The sequence below is a fragment of the Drosophila obscura genome, unplaced genomic scaffold (assembly GCF_018151105.1).
Source record: "Drosophila obscura isolate BZ-5 IFL unplaced genomic scaffold, ASM1815110v1 contig_1, whole genome shotgun sequence".
In the NCBI taxonomy this organism is placed as follows: Eukaryota; Metazoa; Arthropoda; class Insecta; order Diptera; family Drosophilidae; genus Drosophila; species Drosophila obscura.
Genome location: NW_024542679.1, coordinates 1,518,903 through 1,539,579, shown reverse-complemented (window position 1 = coordinate 1,539,579; position 20,677 = coordinate 1,518,903). Strand labels below are relative to the sequence as shown.

General features: G+C 45.7%; 1 protein-coding gene across 1 annotated transcript; it reads right to left on the bottom strand.

The window, feature by feature from the left end:
- Nucleotides 1-6,908: 6,908 nt before the first annotated feature.
- Nucleotides 6,909-7,787, bottom strand: LOC111069640. The gene has a single exon (XM_022359783.2). It carries the CDS (start codon nt 7,659-7,661, stop codon nt 7,029-7,031), a length of 633 nt encoding a protein of 210 aa, XP_022215475.1. The 5' UTR covers nt 7,662-7,787; the 3' UTR covers nt 6,909-7,028.
- Between the last annotated feature and the right edge of the window lie 12,890 nt (nt 7,788-20,677).

Sequence of the window (20,677 nt, the reverse complement as noted above, 5' to 3'; positions counted from 1 at the left end):
AAAAAGTCTTTGTCTAGAGCGCAGATTGCAGATTGACTTGACAGCATGTCTATTTATAAAGGGTGAATCATTTGAATGCAGAAAAGCGGGGGGTTGGCGGGGAGTTGGCTTTCGAATAGTTGCGCTTCTGCCTGGGTTCCGCGCGTAATAGGCCTCGGCTTGGTGTCGCATGGGCCACTTGATGGTGCAGTCATTGCATAGCAACGTCCAGGCTAGAAAAGTACCTACAAACCTATGTACATACTGTACGCAAATAGGTACATATGCGCATGGCGAGTCACTGGCTGGCTGGCTGGCCTTTTTAACGTTAATTAAAATGCATTAATTTATTGCTGGGCGATGCGCGTGCAATAATAACCATTTAATAAAAATGCTCAATCAATGACCGCGTCCCATTTCTGTGCGACGAAATTGCGGGTGAAAAAATATTTGCTTAATTAAAGTAATTATGGTTTCATATTTCATGCGGCGCCGACCTGTAGCTGTGAAAATGTGATGCGTGCGGGGGGAGCGGGGATTTGGTAATTACATTTTGTCATAAATTTAACATTTATTTTAAAATGTCATTAAGTACTTAATAGGCGGTCTCTCTCTTACACGGGCAGGCCACTACGATGCTGCATTGTGTGGCTGTCTCTTACTGGCGAGCATTGCCGAAAGACAAACAAATATATATACATATGTATATATATATATATGTATGTATGTACATATGTATGTATGTATGTAAGTTAACAAGTTAAGAACAAGGAACGTCTGGGTCTGAGTTCTAAGCGAAATTACACAATACACAGCAGGAGCAGCAGCAGCAGCAGCAGATGACATCATCATCGAGCTGATCCCATATTATGATCGACAATGTCTCGTCAGTGGAGTCGACAGTACGACAGTCGCCAGAGCAATTGGTTACAAGCCTGCACTCAGGGCGCTGTAGAGGGCTCCGCCATGATTTCATTGGCCACCGACATCGCCTGACATCGCCGGCAGCCGCCACCCGCCACCCGCCACCCTCAGCCGCAGCGGGGCAGGTACGCCATGGAACAAAAGGAAAAAATAACAAAACAAGAATGCAAAAGAAGCATGAAGAGACTGCTGAGCATCAGAGTGCCAACGAGAGCTGATTCTCTCTGACAACGAGCAATGAGAGAAAGCATGGAATGAGCGAGAGCTTCAGCCGTTTGCTCATTGCATTTGTATCGCTCTGTTTACTCAGTTCAATAATGCAATCACGCCGTGTACAGTTTAGTAGTAAAGTGGAGAATAATTGAGTGAAAGGTGAGTGGACGACAAGTACCAACTCGAACTGGCAGCCCGTGGATATTCCATGGCGTAATCGATCTCAAATTCTAATATTTGAGATATTTTGAAATGACTTTTGATGCTTTCTTCTTAAGATTGCAAATATCTGAGCATGGCTACAATACCCACCTCTGAGAGGGAATACGAGTGCGATGTGGGAATGTGCAATGTGACAAGGGAAACCAGCAGCGAAATGAATAATGTAAATACGCCAAGTGTACAAAGTTTTAATTGTTATCATGTTTTGTTTGAGCGTTACTCTCCCTCCCTACCTCCCTCCCTCCCTCCCACTTCCCAGCACTCCTTCTGTATCTCTAATCTGTCCCCGCTCCTTCGTTCTTATTCAAAATGTATCCATTTACGCTTGGCCAAGTTTTAGGTTGCGCATACGACACGTTGGACTCGAATTGTGTCGTGTCTGGCGTTGGCTGGGTGGCTTGCGGCTGCCTCAAAGTTTCCATTTTGCATATGTGCCTGCAGGCGCCACTTGCATTCCGAAGCAGCCACTCTCCTTTTGCTGCTTGCCTACACCACCCCTTGGAATTGTCACAGTTTAATCCAAATTGTATTCTTAATTCAGGCACTTTTATCTGGGGATTTGATGCAAGATCGAGTGCAAGCTTTTCTTGCAACATTTTTAGTTTATTTCACAGTTCTCCCTCCCCTCGCCAACCATCCTTTGCATGGATATTTCTGGCTCTTAATGGGGGTTTTAGAATTTAAGAGTTTAAGAATGAGTTCAATATTTTCTCCTTTCCCAAAATGTGGGCTTTATTTCCCTCGACTCGGCTGCAATTTTCCCATCACTGATGTATCAATAATTTGTAATATTTCCAGTGGTATTGCATCATTTATTAGTGGCTTAAATTTAAATGTTTATTTTCCCTTTGAACATTTAAGGCATTTATTGGCATTAAAGTTTAAGCATATTTCACCTTTGCAGTTGATTTGCATAAATATTTCAGCTTGTTTAGTTTTTCGAACGGAATTTGACTTTTACCAAGAAAATCTTTGGATTCTGTGGCTTTTGCCGTATTTATTTGGCACAAATTTTAAGTGATTTATGCTGGCCACAATTGGCTCTGGCTCTGGCCTGGCTCTGGCCTCTCTCTCTCTCCTACTATAACTGCACGCACAGCGCTATGAAAAATTCACACAAATATTCAAATGCAACAAAAATATACATATGGATATATACATACATAAATATGTATATGTATTTGTATGTATGTGCATCTGGGGGATGGGTATCTATATCTGTATCTGTATCTTGGGGCATGCATATTTATTTGCCAACATTTACTTATGCTGCATTTGAAGCAATTTTTGTTTGCTGGACTCAAATGCAGATCTAAAGTGTCCAGCTGTCTGTCTGTCTGTCTGTCTGTGTGTTGTGTTGTGTGTGTGTGTGTGCCTGCCACACAAAGTTGCAGGCTATAGATTTTCCAGCAAATTGTGTTGCCATAAGGATGCACATGATACAATATACTCGTTTATGTACACACACACACACATACAGAACACACCCAAACAGAACACTTGAAAGTTTTTGGGGCCTCTGCTTACTTGAGCACTTATTTATTTGATAATAATAATTTTGTGTGTTTCTCTTCAGATGCTAACCATTTGTGGAACCGTAGAGAGCAGAACAGAGCAGAGCAGAGCAGAGCAGCCAACTCTTTTATCTAAATAAATAATCAAAATGTCATAACAAATGGTAGTAGGTACTACTGGTAGTAGTCGTATCTCATCTGTCCGGCATGTATCGGGCATGTATCGGACATGTTTATGTAAATTCTATTTTGCCACTTGCCTCGTTAGTTGCTTAAGGCCACAGCTCGCTGGCTCTGGCCTGCTCCTGATTACGCACTCGGCCATCAAGCATCGTGCCACAGCTCGGCTGGGCTCATCTCCCCCCGGATGATGCATCAGTGCAATATAAATATTTTACATAGATTTTACATAGCTGATTGAAGTCCGTGTGCATATGCTAAACCCATCTGCCGGGCCATCTGCCTGCTCCAACTACTCGCATGGCTCTCAATACTGTGAAATTATCCCTTGCATGGCAATCATATCATATCAAATTTAAAGTGCCCTTTCCCCCTCCCCCTCCCCAACCCACACCTCATACGGCACAGTGGGCTGCAATTGTTGGCTGGATTTGGCAGGCCTTCAAATAGAAGGAGGACTCGAAAAAAAAAAGTATCATTTCATTTGGTTTGCTATGTGGCAGGCACTTTAATGTTTTGATTCATAAATGCTTCATTTAAATGTTGCCTCTGACTCTGAATTTTGGTGCCGATTTGCAGCGATGTTTGCAGAACGAATGCAGAAGTACCTGCGGTGAGGCCATCACTTGTCGTTGAAAATCTTCCAACTAGTCCCATTGTAGCGGCCCATGGCGCACGGCGATCAGAAATACCGAGCTATGCTAATGTGGCGCTCTGGCTCGGCATCATTTGCATTTGCCATTTGCCATTTGCGTTTGCAAGGCGTAAGCCTAATTGAACCAGCAGCTGTGATTGGAATGGGGTCCGCTTCTCAAGTGGGTGCATATGTAGGCAGGGGATGGCTGGAGTTGAGTTTGACCTACCGACCCCACCAGCACCAGCACCAGCGCCGCTTCGGGTGGCTGTGGGTAAGTGCTGCTGGCGGTGGAGCAATTAATAGCTAATTTAGAGCTCGATGTTAAAAAGGCAACATTATTTATGTTTATTTGTTTATTGCTTGCGGGTCGTTTGCTCCTCCCCCCGCTCACTCTCCTCTCTTCACCTGATGAAATTAACACCCTGACCCCCGCACCACCACCCACCCAACATGCCACATTCCGCATTCCACACACCTCACACCCTTAGCCTACATATGCCCAGACTGCCCAGACCCTTGAGCTGCACACACACACACACACACACATGCGAAGCAAAGCCGCTGGCAGCATTTAGCTGCAATAGACAGCCATTTTGTGGCGTTGCCTCGGCGATAAAGTAATAGCTGCTATTTGGGTTTATGACACACACCCACACACACACACACACACACACATACACATAGAAGCTCTACATGTGTTTTTGGAAAATTTCTATGCTTCCGGCAGGACACAGACATAGACATAGACAGTCGCTGGGCTTTGTACTCTTGCAGGCAAGACAGAAGCCGAAACAGAAGCCAAAGGCAAAGGGAAAGCTGCAGAACAGAGGTGAGTGGGTGGTGAGAGCTGGGAATGCGGCCAGAGGGGAGTTTGGAAGCTTGTGTCGTGAGGAGCGGCGTCATTTTGTCTGCGGTTAGATGCGCGTACGTTTTCATGTTTTGTTCGCATTTCTTTTTTGTTTGTTTTTCCCTCTCCCCAACCATCACTTTTTGTATACCCATTAAGCGTAGGTCTCGAGGATATATTGGGCTTCATGTCAGGCGGAGAGGAGCGTCTCATGAAAGAGTCTCTCATGTTCTTCTCTTCGTCTTCTTCTGTCTGTGAGATCTCTCGTAAACCAAACGAGAATAAATATATTAATGTGCAAATATTAGTTGTTAAATTATTGCATTATCTACCCTGTAGGTACATAGATGTATTCCTCTTTTTGTGGATGGCAACGGCTGCTTTGCTTAAGTTTTTATCTTATTTTCTTTTAGCATCAGAATTGCATAACGAATAGCTTTGAAGGGTATCTTTATGTTCGATAATCATCTATTTAGGTGCCAGCTGTGGTTATTATTATTTTTTTTTTGGTTTTTGCACGCTTACAGCGGTGTTTTTTTCGTGTTGGCTTTCGGCTGTTGCGCTGCCGTGTGCTCCCCGTGCGGTGTTTGCCGCTGTTGCGGTTGCAGCACGTCTGAACGTGTTTATGGCGCGCATATCCGCAAATATGCAATCAGACTATAATCTACTTAATGTCTTTTTCACCAGCCACAGCAGCAACAGCAGCAGCAGTAGCGGCAGCAGCAGGAATAACAACAACAGCAGCAGCAGCAGCTAGGGGCAGTGGGTGGCTGGGTCCGGTGTACTCGTAAAAAATGCGCATTGTGAATGAAGTAATGCAGTTTGCCATATTCCCGGACGGACCCAATGAGTGTGTACGTGTGTGTGTGCGTGTGTGAGTGCTGGTACGCGTACGATACGGTAACGGTACATTAACTGAAATTAGGCTGTCACTTGGTAAGCATTTTCGCATTAGCTTCAACGAAAATTGGTTAATATTTACAAAATCTCGTGTTGCTCCTTACGTTTTTATCCCAGCAATATTCTTATTTTTTTCATAATAATTTTTTGTTGCCTACTTTTTGCGGCCAGCTATGCGTGCCCATCTCTATGCGTGCCTATCACTGGCCCCAAAAAGTAGGCAACAAAAAATAATCATGAAGTTATCGGAAAGCGGAAATGTGACTACGCCAAGTGCATACACCAACTGAGTGTCCTGCAACAAGGTCTATGGCTGGAGGAAGGGGTGAAAAATTAGTGCAAATTTAATGTACTCAAAGAAAAAAACATTTGTATCCATATTTGAGGATTATATGCATCAAAATATATGTATGCCTTAATCGTGTGGCCTATAGCTAATATGGCTGCCACAGCATATTCCCAATATTTTGCATCAGAATCACAGGATTCCTAACCACTCATAAACATTGATTAAAGCCAATTCTTTGTACAGAATCTAGGGGAATTTTCAGCCACTTTGATCTACTTAAATTCCGTTGCTTGTGTATGTCTCTTCTTATGCTCCCCACCAACATTTTCGTATCTGCTGCTTAGGTTCCCTCGTTTGGCTTGAATTTGCACAACCTTTTAGCTTATTTTAAAGACGAGAACATAACACAAAAGGCCTGCGGGACAACAGCACCAACTGCAAAATGGCCAAAAACAAAAAAAAGGCCACTGGCAAAGTATTTTGCCGTAGACAACATTAGATATTGTTTTGAGCTGTGCAGACATGGACGTTCATTTGTATGAGTATGGGGTATACCCTTACCAAAAGGGGTATTCTCATACAGATCAGAGGTTTGCCGATAGATTGATCGAGGCACTATATGGCGCCCCAACTATAACAAATTTCTGGCTTAAATGTTGCACAAATTCTACACTGAAAAAATGGCATAATATATAGCTGCTAGAGTATATAAAGCTTCGGTGCCCAAAAGTAGCCATTTCTATATCTTGTTTTAGTTTTAGTTTTAGATGCTGCTGTTGCCGCTTTCTGTTGCCGCTTTCTGTAGCCTGGTAGCCGGTGTCTCTCTCGCTGTCTCTGTTTCGGTGCCGTTTCTGCCTCTGTATCTGTTTCTGTTTCGGTTTCTGTTTTTGTTGGCTTGGCCCGACGACGACGACGACTGCTTGGAGTCCCGGCCAGAGCTCTGTCTCCGACTTGCTTGTTATTGTTTAGCTTGGCGCACAATGCGGCCATAAAAAGCCTGCCCCGCCTTCGCCTTCGCCACCGCCGCAGCCGCCTCCTGTCCGAGTCGAGTCGCATGGAACTGCGAGGGACGGAGGGGGGCAACAAAAGGCGCCCGCACCGAACAACAATTGAAACAATAAAACGGCTTTAAGGCCGCACTGCACTCCGCACTCCGCCCGCCGCCTGGAAGCAACCACAGAGTGGAGTTGATAAAAGCAATTATAGAGTCACAGAGTCCTGGTGCTGACAGGCAGCAGCTTTGGACTGAATTTTACTTAAACTTTAAATCGAAATCGAAGCTATTACATACGCGCGGAGCGGAGTGAGACACCTTTTGCTCTTTTATTTGGGGTTGAACAGTCCCTTGACGGTCTCGTCGGAGGTGTCGATGAGCAGCTTGTAGTAGCCGGCGCGCCGCAGGTGTCGCTCATCATCCTCGGCCACATGGTAGATATCCTCGACGGGCAGCATAATCTCCGACTCGTTGGGCAGGATGAGTTTGCGTGCGTCCTTGCGGAAGACGGCCACCGCCTTGGCCATGCTGCCATGGGCGCGTGCATAGTGACGCAGGGAGAGGAACTTCCGGCGGGCGGACAGCCGGCTCTGGATGCGGTCAAGGCGTGCAATCAGTCGCAGTAGAATGTAGCGGGCGTAGCGATCCTTGATCTCCAGCAGCGTCAGCTCGCTATCCTCTCGCTCCATGGCCGGCCGCAGATAGACGCTCAGCAGAATGAACACGAAGATGGCATTGATCAGGAATATGCAGAGGAGCAGCGACAGCTGAAAGCCGTCGATCTCCTGCGCAAAGGTCTCCGCCATGTCCTTCCAGTACATCAGATCGAAGCTGTGGATGCGCAGCTGGTAGTGCAGATAGGCCGTCACCACGGCCCCCACACTGCTGTAGATGGCCACGCACGGGTAATTGTTGTACAGAAAATTAACGCAATGTCGCCAAAGCCATTTGCAGAGATTCATACTGCCTGCCACTCAGAGGAAATCGACGGATTTAAACTATCGAACTTTCGTTGCTTTCGTTGAATTTTGAACTTGGTTTTCCGAAAATAGATTGAGTCGAGCTCGCTCTGAGTGTTTCCGTTTGGGTTGCTCAGATTTCGTATAAGAGTTTGCCGCCCCTGCAACTGGATGATGTCGAACTGGTTGCGACCCTCCACCTCGCTGTGGATGTCGAACTTGTTTGTGGCTGCAAGCGCAGGACAGGTTTGAGCCTTTTTCCATCAGTCCCAGTGCCAGTGCCAGTGCCAGTCCCAGTTTTTGTGTTCTTTGAGTATTTTGAGTCTTGTATTTGTCCCCTGCAACCCAGGACATGTTCGTTTGCGACCTGAAGCCGCCCACAGCTGCAACTGCAACATGGTTTTGGTGTTGGCTATGCCTCGTCGTGGCCTCTTAATGGGGCGTGCTGCTGTTCCCCCTTCCCCCATTTCTGTGCCGAAAATATTCCACTTCTTGTTCAGCGACAATATTCCGCTATCTTTGCGCCAACTTTTCCTGGCACCCCCAACCTCACCCCACCCACAAACCAAGCCCGCCCCACCCGCGGACCGACCGATCCGAGACGTTGATAAGCCATAAGCAAGCAGTGAAAAGGGGAAGAGGGGAAAAGGGGAAACAAACAAAAAAAATCATCATAGCATTTCGAGCGCAATGCAATTTTGTTCTCCCATTTTGCAATGTGTTCTTTTTTTTTTTTTTGGTTGATTTTTTGGCTTGCTTTTTCGACGCTTTTCGCTCTTCGCTTTTTCGCTTCTCGTTTTGCACTTATTATTGTCTTTTGGCGCTGGACTGACTTTTTGTGGGGCCCGGACGAAGTGCATGCAAAACTGCATTTTGTAGACAAGCCGAAAACCGAAAACTGCCAGCCAAAACGGAAATATTCAAAAATTGTTCTTGTTGCTGGCAGAAAAAGGGGTTGGGAAGGTGGTGAGTGGGAGTGTGGTGCGCGCTAATAAAAACGTAAAATTTAATGGTAACGGAAGGCACTAAAAAACAGGCTCACCGACAGGCTCCCCCCCCCCCCCCCCCCAAGTCGCTGGGTCGCTGCTTGGGTCCCCGGTGCTTGCGTCCTCCGCGTCGTAGTGGCAGTGGCAAAGGCAGTGGCTCTTTCGCTGTGTGAGTAGTGGCGCTGGCGATAACCAAGCAACGAACCACAACCGCACAAGGGGGACAGTGGGAGCAGTGGGAGTGGCAACCAGTCGATGGGCAAAACTGTAACTACGCCAACCGACGCCGCCGACGCTGCCGATGCCGCCGACGCAGTGGAGCGCCCATCCGTGCACGTCAAACGCAGACAACTTGAAAAATGTAGAGACAGAGCCGCAGTATAGTTGAAACACGCCAAAAAATATGCAAAAGTAAAATAAAACAGACACACGGACCCAGAACCCGTACACAGACACGGACACGGACAGAGGGCACGTAGAGGGACAGGAACAGGAACAGGAACAGGGACAGGGGGATACACGGACAAACGCATTTGGCCGTTGCGGAGCAGTTCGACATTCGAGGGTCGAGGCTGGCTTCGTGGTTCGACATTTGCCGTTAAAGGTTTTTCGTTGTTGCTGTTTATACGCCGATACCCCGCAGCACTGTGGACACCCAGGGGTAGTATGGGTCCCCAGGGGTAGTTGCTGCCCCACACAAAAATCCCATTTAATGGGCCAGCACACCAGACTATTTATTAGAGCCTAAACGATGCATTGTGTAATTATTTCATAGAATAAATACACAAATTATACGTGTAGTCTTATTTAATGCTTAAAAACTGTGTCCAAAAATATGTACGAAATACTCCGAATACTCCGAAATGCTACTCAGTATCCACAAGTCGTTCCTGTCCCCCTCCGCCCACCCTTTGGTCTTGCGAAACTTTTATTTTGTTTTGTTATTTGGCAGCGCATTGCACAATATTTTGCAGCAGGCTGTTTTTTTTCGCCCACTTTTTGTTGTTGTTGATGTTGTTGTTGCAGGCTCTATAAAGGGAAAAAGAGGTCCTGACGTTGTCCACTTGACAGGAGCAGGCCAGCTCCTGTTCCTACAAGAAGAGGAGCAGCAGCAGCAGCAACAAAACTGCAGTCGGCTCGAAGTCGAGTTGAAAAGTCAGTTGTCGCAATGTGGCGCTCGTTGGTAGGCGTTGGTGGGAGGGGGTCACAAAGTTATGTGGCTTGGCAGTTGAATTCGGGAGAGGTGTATGTTTGTGTGTGTGTGTGTGTGTGTGTATGAGAGCGTGTGGCAAAGTGGCAAAGGGCCACTAACAGCTAACTGAATGGACAGCAATTTGCGCGGCTAAACGAGTCCACAAAGGCGACCATTGTGGACGCCTTTGCCTTTGCTCTCCATGCAGTAGCCTCTCTCTCTCTCTCTCTCTCTGTGCATGTGCCTGCATGGGTCGGTCGGGGGTGTGGGAGGGGCGACTGCTACTGTAATTAGGTTTGTCGCTGACCAGAGCGTCGCATACCCAGTCGAAAGTCGCGGCAGTCAGCCCCAAAAGTTGCTGTAAATAATTCACAATTGTGCGACGCATTCGATTTTTGCACTCTCTTGCTTTCTCCCGCTCTCCCGCTATCCCTCTCTCCCTCTCTCTCTCTCCGGGAAAAGGAGCTGGGCGGAAATGTTTGCCTGGTTTACAGTGCAGTGCATAAATTTGAAATTGCACGCATACTACCACACGGATAGATACCCCCACACACACACACACACACAGATACTCCTACACCACTCAATGGTGCGTGCATTTCCGCTCTGCCAGTGGTTGGGGGGGTGTGGCAGTGGGTGTCAAATTAGGCCTACTCTACACTACCCCCCCCCACCATAGCACTGTTCCGCTTCTCGCTAAAGTCCGGCAACAAATTTTTCGTAGCCTAACAGCATTTTCAAGTTTTATCGTTACGTGGCGTGGGGCTGTACTGTAGCGGGGTGGGGGGTCTGTGGGTGTCCTTGGCACAGGCATTGTATTATGCTCGGTCTATTGGTCTGTTGGTCTGTCTGTCCGTCTGTCTGCCAGTCGGTATGGCGCACGCACGGAGCTCGCCTCGCCTCGCCTAGCCTTGTCTATTTAGCCAGCCGCCTGCATACAAAATGCACATAAATTGTCATGTTTCAAGAGCGAAAGAGACCAATGGCAGGGCAGGGCAGGGCATGGCAGAGGGAGAGGGAGAGAGAGAGCCTGGCCATGTGCCTAGCATATTTATATTGATTTTCGCGCCTGGGATTGGAACTTTCTGGGGGGTGGGGGTGGGTGGTGCTGGTAGTCCTGCCTTTGGCCACCAGCTTGTTGTTATGTACTTTGGCTTTTCAATTTCGGCTCGTTTTCCTCGTTTGCTCTGCTTCCGCTCTACTCCCTACCTACCACCCACTTGCACACACACACACACACACGCACACTTCGTTTCTTTTTTTCTTTTTTTTTTTTTTTTGGTTGTGTGTGTGTTTTGTGGGTGCACAATAAATTGAGCCAAAATTGCATCAGCAAAATTAACAGTTTCAGTGTACGTTAATAGACTTTTGGCGAGGTCCAGTCACGACCGCAGAATGGGCAGATCTCTGCGGGATTGGGAATGCGCATGGACCTGACCAAGGCTACTTCGGAGTGTGGGTGTGGCAATGGCACTGAGGGGCACTGAGGGGTAATCCGCCCATTAGGCTGGTTCATTTTAATTATGGCCAAAGGAGAGTCTGTTGCTGTTTAAAATGAAATTTCGAGAATCCAATGGGACATCAAATTGCGAGGAGGTGCTGCTGCATTTTTGGGCACTTTTTGGGCACAATTGGATTATGGAATGATGGCACTTGAATATGGATATGGCTGTCAGGGAGATTGTCAGATATCAGAAAAGTTATTTTACCTATTTCTGGAACTATTGCTGGCCATTGAATTCGAAGGAAATGCCATTCAAAATCAGCGATTATCGTCTAGGGATTCTTCACAGGGCTTTGAAGTGTGAAGAGACCGTATCCAACAATTAAAAATACACTCCACATGAAAGCTGGCCATTTGACTGGTAAAAATGTCCGCAACAAGTGTCGGAAAACACCTGTAATTTTGTTAGCTGGGTAACTAAGGATAACTAAGGAAAAAATATGCTTAGACGCAGAAATTGTGCGGCGTGAGAAAAGCCAAACAAACACACTTCACTTCACTTCACTACACTTCCCTTCCCGTGATGATCGCTCATTAATTCGGTTTATGGTGCAAATATTTCGGGGGAGGATATATGTACACATAGGCGAAGCACTCCAAATGTTTGCCAGCTTAGAACTCGAAAGGGAAATATTAATCGTGCCCGTAAACCCACACACATAAAATATATGCACCAGCCATTGTTCTCGATGCATTTTGGCTCATTAGGTCGCTGGGATTTGGCTCTTTTGGCTCTATTTTAGCTCTCTCCCTTCACCCTGCCCGGGCCACTTCCGCCAGTGGCCTGCTACATTTTGCATGGGTAATTAATCTGGCGGGATGCAGTTGATCCCCGTTCTACTTGGGGCCACTGGGGCACATTACAGGGTAAAAGTGTGAGAGTGGGGTGGGGCAGAGGGGAGAGGCGGGTTGCGCTGCTTGGCAATTTCTGAAATTTTAATATGCCAAACGAACTAACAATAAGCAAACCACTTAGTTAGTTCTCACAGCCATGGCTAATTTGCTTTGTTCAGCTGCTGCTGCTGCTGCTGCTGCTACTGCTGCTGCAGCTGGAAAATGGAAATGAAGTTTCCCTTCGGTGCTCGGTTAGAAGCTACACACAGGGAGCAGGGTGCAGGCAGCAGTTAGCAGAGTTGCTGGTGGGGGAAGGGTGCTGTAGCAGGAGTTGAAGTTTTGGTAGCCACTTGAAATATGCAAAATTTGTAATAACCTCAAGAAGGAAGTGCCACGAGATTGAGATTGCGGACGACGGGCAGCAACTGTGGCAGCAACTGTGGCAAAGACTTGGGCAGGGGCAGGGCAACAGCAATGGCAACACACGCAATCGGCAACGTGTCGCATTTGTAGTTGGACATAATTGTTAATTACCCGAAACCATTACCACATTAAAGGCCATAAAATGCAACAATAATTGCTTTATGCCACCTCGTCGAGTCTGGGCAATGCACTGAGAGAAATTATGGCATAGCATGAACTATGCAGCAATTACTTTTATTTAAATATAAACTGTTTTTGGATGTTTTATTTATGTTCAATTATATGAAAACCATTTAATTCTTTTTTTATCTTTCCCTATTGTTTTTTAGCATACATTTCTCTCAGTGCCCAATGTCCCGTTCTTTGGAGGGCGAACATTTTCTATTTGATTATGCAGCCAATGCTCCTTTGTCCTGGTTCTGCTTCTGGTTTCGAACTCTATGCGAGTACACGTACATGTGTGTGTGTGTGTTTGTGTGTGCTTAATGTTCGCCTGTAACGTAATATGCAGCAGCAACAATAGTTTGCCTTCATCATCATCATCCTGCCAGAGTTCTAGCTCAAGCTCTAGCTCCAACTGTAGCTGTAGCTGTGGGGCTCATACTCATGCCATGCCAAGCAAACATTACCCTCCCCCCATTCAGGCTGGCTGTGGCGGGAAGAGGCAGCAAGCAGCTGGCAGCTGGCAGCAGGCAGCAGTCATCGTCGCCAAAGCTGCACATGCCATACCATATGATTAATATTTCAAAATTACACTGACATGCAAAGTGTCAACTCATTTTGAGAAACGCCATGCCGCCGGCAGCACTTGGCACTTGCCACTTGCCACTTGGCACTCGGCATTCAACACTCCGCATCCCAGCCCTGTAGTCGGCAGTCAGAAGTCCGAGACACGTCCGCCCACCTTTCCACACATTTTGGGGGGCACGGGCATGGGCATGGGCACGGGCACAAAGCGCTGACAATGTGCGAGCAGGCAAGAAAAATGGTGAAAACGTTTTGTAACAATTCACTCGGCATCAGGGTCAACGCCAGCACAGTGGTTTGGTGTGGGGTTATTATCAAATAGTAGGCGTGAAAATCGTGAAATAAGTGAAATATTTATTAGCCAGCACATCGGCAGTCACGCGTTCAGGGCACGCGATTAAATTGAAATTACGAGGACGACGAGAGAGCAGTGACAGCGGTGGGCGGAGTGGCGGGGGAATGGTAGTTGGGGTGTGCGTGCGAGCTGGCCTTAATTTAATCGAATTTATAAGCACCTATGTACGTCTTGATAAGGCAATCACATTCACATTTACTCATGCGCAGCGCCCCTCCAAGTCCCCAGCAAGAAGTCAGAAAAACAATCGAAGAATCCGCATCGAAGGAGCAACAGAGGGGACGAACAGCTGAAGAGCAGTGTGGATAGAAGGACTATGGATAGCTGGTGTAGGAGCAGTAGCTGGAGCTGGAGCTGGAGCAGGAGCAGGAGCACCTACATCAATGCCAAGCGCGGGCGTTCATCGATTATGCCTTGCTGACTTACATAATTGCATTTTTTTTCCCAGCTGTGTGAATGTGAATGGACGGCAACAAAAAAACACAAAGTACAACTAAAAAAGAAGAACAATAATCGAATGAAAATTGTGTGCCCAAGGCATATGCAACTTTTCGATGTTCTATGCCCAGGGGCTTAGGGGCTGGAAAAGGTCACAAAACGAGCAATTAAAGTGCTGCCGAAACACTTGTTGTAGATTTATACATCCGTAATTATATATAGTAATAATAATTTAATATTAAACAGATTTCAATAAGATTTTCTGCGGTGTAGAAATAATGTTTCGCATGTCCTGTGGCTGGCATAAAACACATGAAACCACAACTAAAGACACAAATGTACGAGAGTATGTGGGAGGTTCGTTAACCACTCCTTTCCTTTGTCCATTGTTATACTCCGGTTTCCCCCAGGGTGTAGCCACCCCCCTCCTCCTGCTGTAGTTACCCTTTAGGTTGAGCCTAATGTGACATATTCATTGATAAATTCGATACACCCTTCTCCACACGACTAATTAAGTATTATCCATGGCAACCGATGAGCAATAACAACAGAAGCGGCAGCAGCAGCAGCAGCATTAAATGAGAAGAAGGAAAGCAAAATACAGCAGCAACAGCAGCAGCAGTCAAACCCATTGAAGCGATTTTAATTGATTTCTCTCTCTCTCTCTCTCTGCTCTCTGCTCTCAAGTTTTCGCCCATATTTATCAGCAAATTTCATGTTGTGTCTTGCGTAACCTTATCCTCGGCATTGATGCCCCACTGATTTATATGCGAATAATCTGAGCAAACTAATCTCATCACAGTAGTTTCCCCTCCGACCGAACCATCCCTACACCACCACGAACTGAAAGACTCCTGTGTGGGTTGGTGGTGGGGTGGCTGGGGTGGGGGGTGCTGTTGGCAATTAATACGATTCGACGCGCATATACAAAACACCAAAATGGTAAATACCAAAATGGTAAATGGTAAACGGCAACCGGCAAATGGCAAATGGCAAATGGCAAAATGTATCCCAATTCCCAATCCCCCAATCTCAATCCTTTCTCTGTCTCCCAGCTGAGGACGAAGGCTGAAATATTGGCCTAGCGATTTGACATATTGCCAACAAAGGAACTCATTATCTGTGCATTAAAATGGGACAGGACATGACCCTCTCCGCTCTCTCTCTCACTCTCCCTATCTCTCTCTCTCTCTCTCTCTATCTGTCCCTCAATGTGTGTGTGTGTGTATGCGAGTGTCACGCTTATAAAACACATTTATCATAACTAATCCTTTGGGTTTTTGGCTGCCATGCCACACCCACACCCACACCCCACCACCAACAACAACAACATTGACACCACCGACACCAACACCAACACCAGCCACCACGACTACCGCGCCAGCACCACCGCTGCTCTGTCACCGATAACACTTTGAATAATAAATAAATACAAACAAGGACACTTTTTGGCAAAGGCAACTAACTGCCAGACAGGCCTAAAGAGCCAGACAAACGGACAAACGGCAGGCGATTTTTAATGCAAACGATTATCATATAAAGCAATATAAAAATAAATTGCGGCCCGCAAACAAACCACCAAAAAAAAAGATGTGTATAAAAATATACTAGAAAGGAGGGCTTAACTTTGCAGACCGAAGCTTTTGATACTCTTACCGATGGCAACGTTTTATGTTTGATTGATTGCATTCTTATTTCTATTACATATGATATATGTAGTATATAATGAGAGCTTAAGCTGCTCTATAAGACTATAGCTAATTCGCACAGCAACCTAAATATTTATATATATACATTACAATTGTGTTCAATGAATAGTGTGCCCCCTCCCTTTTGGGTCTAGCTTTCAAATTGACAGTGATACCGGGCCTGGATGTAGGCTTGGTAACCGAGAAACCCCGACATCCCACCTTGTTTTTCAGACTTTAGAACACCCAGATACTCTGTTCAATGAAATAGTAGTATAATATTTTAAAATGAAAAACAAACAATATTTAAATAGCTACCACCGCAGCCAATCAAACGAATAATTGATGAAGAAGTTTTGGACATAGCGGACTTTTGTTTTGAGCGTTAAAGAAATCTTGCCGGTCCAGAAGAGGATACTTAAGGTTAGACTAAAAACTTGGAGGGGTATATTGGAATTGAAAACTAAGTTGTATGCACTCCACTATTGTATTTAACCCAATTAACTAAAACAAGTGCTGCAAACGATTTGTATGCGATATTTTTAGGGGCGGCGATGGTGCGGCAGACCAGGCCTAAACCCAAAATTATGAAAAAATTTTAAACGCCTGTCAGTGAGTGACGGTCTTGACGGTTGATTACACATTGTTTGAATGGGCCCAGAAGCCCGCGTTTGGGCTAGGTACATGGGGCACGACTTCAGTTTGGCGCAGTGGAATGGCCTGTGTCACGTGACAAATCTTTTGACTGATGATGTAAAGTTGTATTATTGGTAGATGACCAAAAGAATAGTTTGGCTTCACAGAAATTCAATTCTACTTAAAACATGAAAAAAATACATTGGGCATGGAAGGCTGAGCCTTATGGGGCCCAGCCAATAGTAGACTTTCTAGCCTGGCGTTTGAGTATATTATGGTTTTGAGCGAAACTGGTATGTGGCATCTTTGAATACATTAAATCAAATTCAGTGAAAATTCAGTTAAAAGGACTTTTAACGGATAATGACTAAAATACCCGAAAAGCCGCTAGGAATTGATTTTTATCGGAAAGACGACGTTTTCAGGCCAACTGTCCAACTGATATAAACTCATCGAAGCTTATGCTGGAATACCAAATACATTGTTGACACTGACCGTGAACCAGAGCCTAGTTTTAGCAAGTGGTTCATGGATTATTGGCCAACATTGAGCGTTGGCGGATTAGACCAGTTCGGCCGGGCGCGCAATGAAAACCAAATTGATAAAAAACTACAAATTAAAGCAGAAACATGAGACGGATAGTTTTTTTTGAGTTTCGTTGTTTTTTTTATTTTCTAAAAAAACACTACTATTTCATTGAACAGCATATTTTATGGGTATTGGCTAGCATGTAAAACAAGAAGATGGAAGCAAATGTAACGGGGTTTCTTCGGTTACCAATGCCTACATTCCAGGCTTCCGTAAAGGTACACTTGTTCAATTTGAAGACTGAACTACCAAAAGGTTTGAGTAGTGAGGGCGGCCAATCATTGAACACAACTGTATATATATATATATATTTGTATAGCCTCTAAGATGCACTACCCTGAGCATTAAAAACCTCGGTTAAAAACCATAGAGTACTCTCTGCAAGGGTATAGCAAATAAATAACACACCACAAGAGCACAGGGAAATGGGGAGAATGGAAATGAAAAGGATGCTGGCTAGATGGGTTTTGCCTACGCCCCGATAGGCATCGGGACTCTCCAGGCCCGAGCTAGTAGCTGGCAATGGGCCCAGCTCGGTGCTAATAATACACAGCTAGAGCGACACTTTAGCCCCAAAAACGGAGGCCAATTGAGTATCGCCTACATCTCCGTCTACGAATGTTTGGGGACTACAACATCAGCAGCAGCAGCAGCAGTCACAGCCACAGCCTGAGCATCAGTTCACGCTTTTGTGTCAGCTTCAGTTCTGTGGTGTTGCCTTTTGGCAGCATTTAAATAAATTTCACACATACATATGTATGTAGGGGTAGGACTGAGTGCTGAGGGGGGAAGATATATACAAGCAGAGGAGGATATATACAAAAGAAGAAGATATATACTAGGGGAAGCCCGCTGCTGGCTGGAGGATGCTGTTGCTGTTGGCGACAGCGTTTGGCTTGGCCTGCCCTGGTAGCCATTAAAGCCAATTGCCCACAAAATCATGCCCGATATCATAATTGCTCTTCGTGGTTTGTATACCCTATAATCTGTGCGATCAATGGGGTAGATAGATTTTGTATAGATTTTCAGAGAATAATCGGAACAATATGATAAATAGAACAAAGATAATTAAGATAATAATTAATATAAAAATTAAAAGTAAGAAATAAAGTTTCAGAAAAAAAATCATTGAGCAGAGTTTAATTCCCTATAATTTCCATAAGTCTATCCACAGGGGGTATCCGCTTGTCTGCTACCCTTGCCCCAACCCCCACTGCTCCTGTCGATGTTCAGCATCGTTTAGCTAGCGCCAACGGGCGAGGCGGCGATGGCCAAGCTGCGAGCTGGTAGAGTGGTCCTGGAGGCACTTGGCTCATATAAAATATTGTTTATTCAGTCCGAGCGAGTGGGACAGCGCGAGTGTGTGTGTGTGTGTTTGTCTGAGGGAGAGAGTAAATCGCAGATGCGATAAATTTAAACACTTGTTGTTGTTTTAGTTGTTGTTTTTGTTGCTGTTGCTGTTGCACAATTTATTAGAAACACTTTGCGGTTGTGTTGGTTTTTTGCATGCGTTGCCGATGGCCGCCGCCCCATTAACGTCTCATGGACCGTTGCCGCTGCTGAGCTGCTGCTGCTGCAGTTGGGGATTTTTATTGAATTTGCGTTCCATATCCGTATTCGTATCCGTATCCGTAGCCGTAGCCGTATCGGCCATGGCAGGCAGCCATGTCCTGTCAGTAAAATAAGTTCAAAGTGCAACTGGGGGTCTGGTCTGGCCTGGTCTATGGGCCATATTGTCTGTTTTGGGCACTTGACTTCGCGCCAAGTTAATTAACACTAACGGGCTGCTTGGGCCTGGTTACAGCCAAAAAACTAAGCAAAGAATGATTTTGTCTGCTACTCAAAAGTCCTTTTCGCTGTCCTGCTATTAGTTCTCCTCCGCCTCGAAGACCTTCTGCTGGTTCTCCTACTCGAATGCTAATGAAACGTTCGCTGCATAAATTTAATTGTTTATCTGCTGTCTGTGCTGCTGGCGTATGGCCAGATCCTGCCAAATGCCTTTTGGCTGGCAACATCGGCCGAGATGGAGAGGGAGATGGAGTCGTCCCGTGGTGCTGCAGAGTCTTGGAGACTCTTCAGACTCATGTCATGTGTGGGGAAACAGTTGGCTTAGATCAGAGCATATGGCGCTTAGTGTGTGTGGCAAGTCATTGCCGATGGCAATGCCGACGCCGATGCCGAAGCCATGATGATGACTTTTAAACTTTCTATTAAACTATAACAGCGATGATAGATGAATAATAAAAGCGCAAAATACATAATAAAAAAAAGTTTTGGCGACAGCAGCGGCAGCAACGGCTTCGGCAGCGGCAGTGGCGGTGGTTTGAGGCCCATGAGTGAAACTTCCGCTTTGGTTCCAGCCCGGTTCAAATCGACCAAACGTTGCCCAGCTATATTTGCCCTTCCGGGACTGACTGTGCTGCAGACAAAGACAAAGACTGATGCTGCTGATGCTGCTGCTGCATTCGTGAGTGGAGAGAGCCAGCGAGTGCGTGCCTGGCATAAGTTAGAGGCAGCGTTAAGTAGCATACTCGTGCCCCTGGCAGATCGAACAGATTGATGAGTTGTTGAAAAATGGCAAACTTAAACATGAAGAAAGCTTTGGCAGTGCACTAACGAATGTGGGATACCCTGCAATAATATCAAAACAAGCAAATAAATATAGAAAATCATAAAATACATAATGATTGTGTAGTGAGTGCCGTAATTGTGTTTATAATAACTATCAGATGGCACTCGGAGCTAGTATAAATTCCATGTGAGGTTTCCCTGTTGTCTGCGTAAATTCTCACGCATCCCATATACCCCTTTTATCTCAACGAGTACCGGCTGTCAGAACAATTTTGCTTCCCAGGCAGGCAGGCAGGCAGGCAGGCAGGCAGGCAGGCAGGCCCTGGCAATGACTAACGATGAGGAAGCAGTGGCAGTGGCAGTGTGGGGCGGCGGCGGGCCTTTGTTTGAACCTTCTCCAAATTTGCTTAGACCATGGGAGAAAAGTTTAAGCAGCAATATGTTATAGATCCCACTTGGACTTGCACTTTACTTTAATACCCATAAGAGATTCAATTAAAACCCATTTAATGCGGCTGCCTCCGTTCTACTTGCCACTCCTGGCTCCTTGATTTGATGTTGCCACATTGAGTTGATTAATCCTACAATTGTTTTCAATCAATTAATCGGTTGCTGAACGATCCCGGCGATATGCAAATTGTTTTAATCAAAATGTAAATGCAAAAGCGAAAAATTTTAATTTCCTCTCGCTCTCTCTCGTTTTTGTTGCTGTTGTTGTTGCTTCTGTAAATATTATTATTACATATTTTGTTGTTGTGTGTCCATTTATTTATATTTTGTGGATGCCTCATCCTCACCCCCGCTGTGGCTTTTTTATATAATTTTTTTTTTTACTGCTGCATGATAATAAATTTGCATTTAAATCACCGCTACCGCCACCACTGCCGCCACTGCTGGGAACTCATTTTGTCCCATTCCACGGAAGCCAATTGGTTGTGGGTTGTGCCGGTTTTTCGGGGGCTCAGAGACAAAAGGACCCCTTGGCTGGGCTCGGCTGGGTCGTCCTGCATGCATACCCTCGCATTATTAACCACAAAGTGTCACATGATTTTATTTC

What these genes read in the sequence shown, in the direction of transcription:
- LOC111069640 (XM_022359783.2), bottom strand. Translation starts at nt 7,661, where the DNA reads ATGAATCTCTGCAAATGGCTTTGGCGACATTGCGTTAATTTTCTGTAC.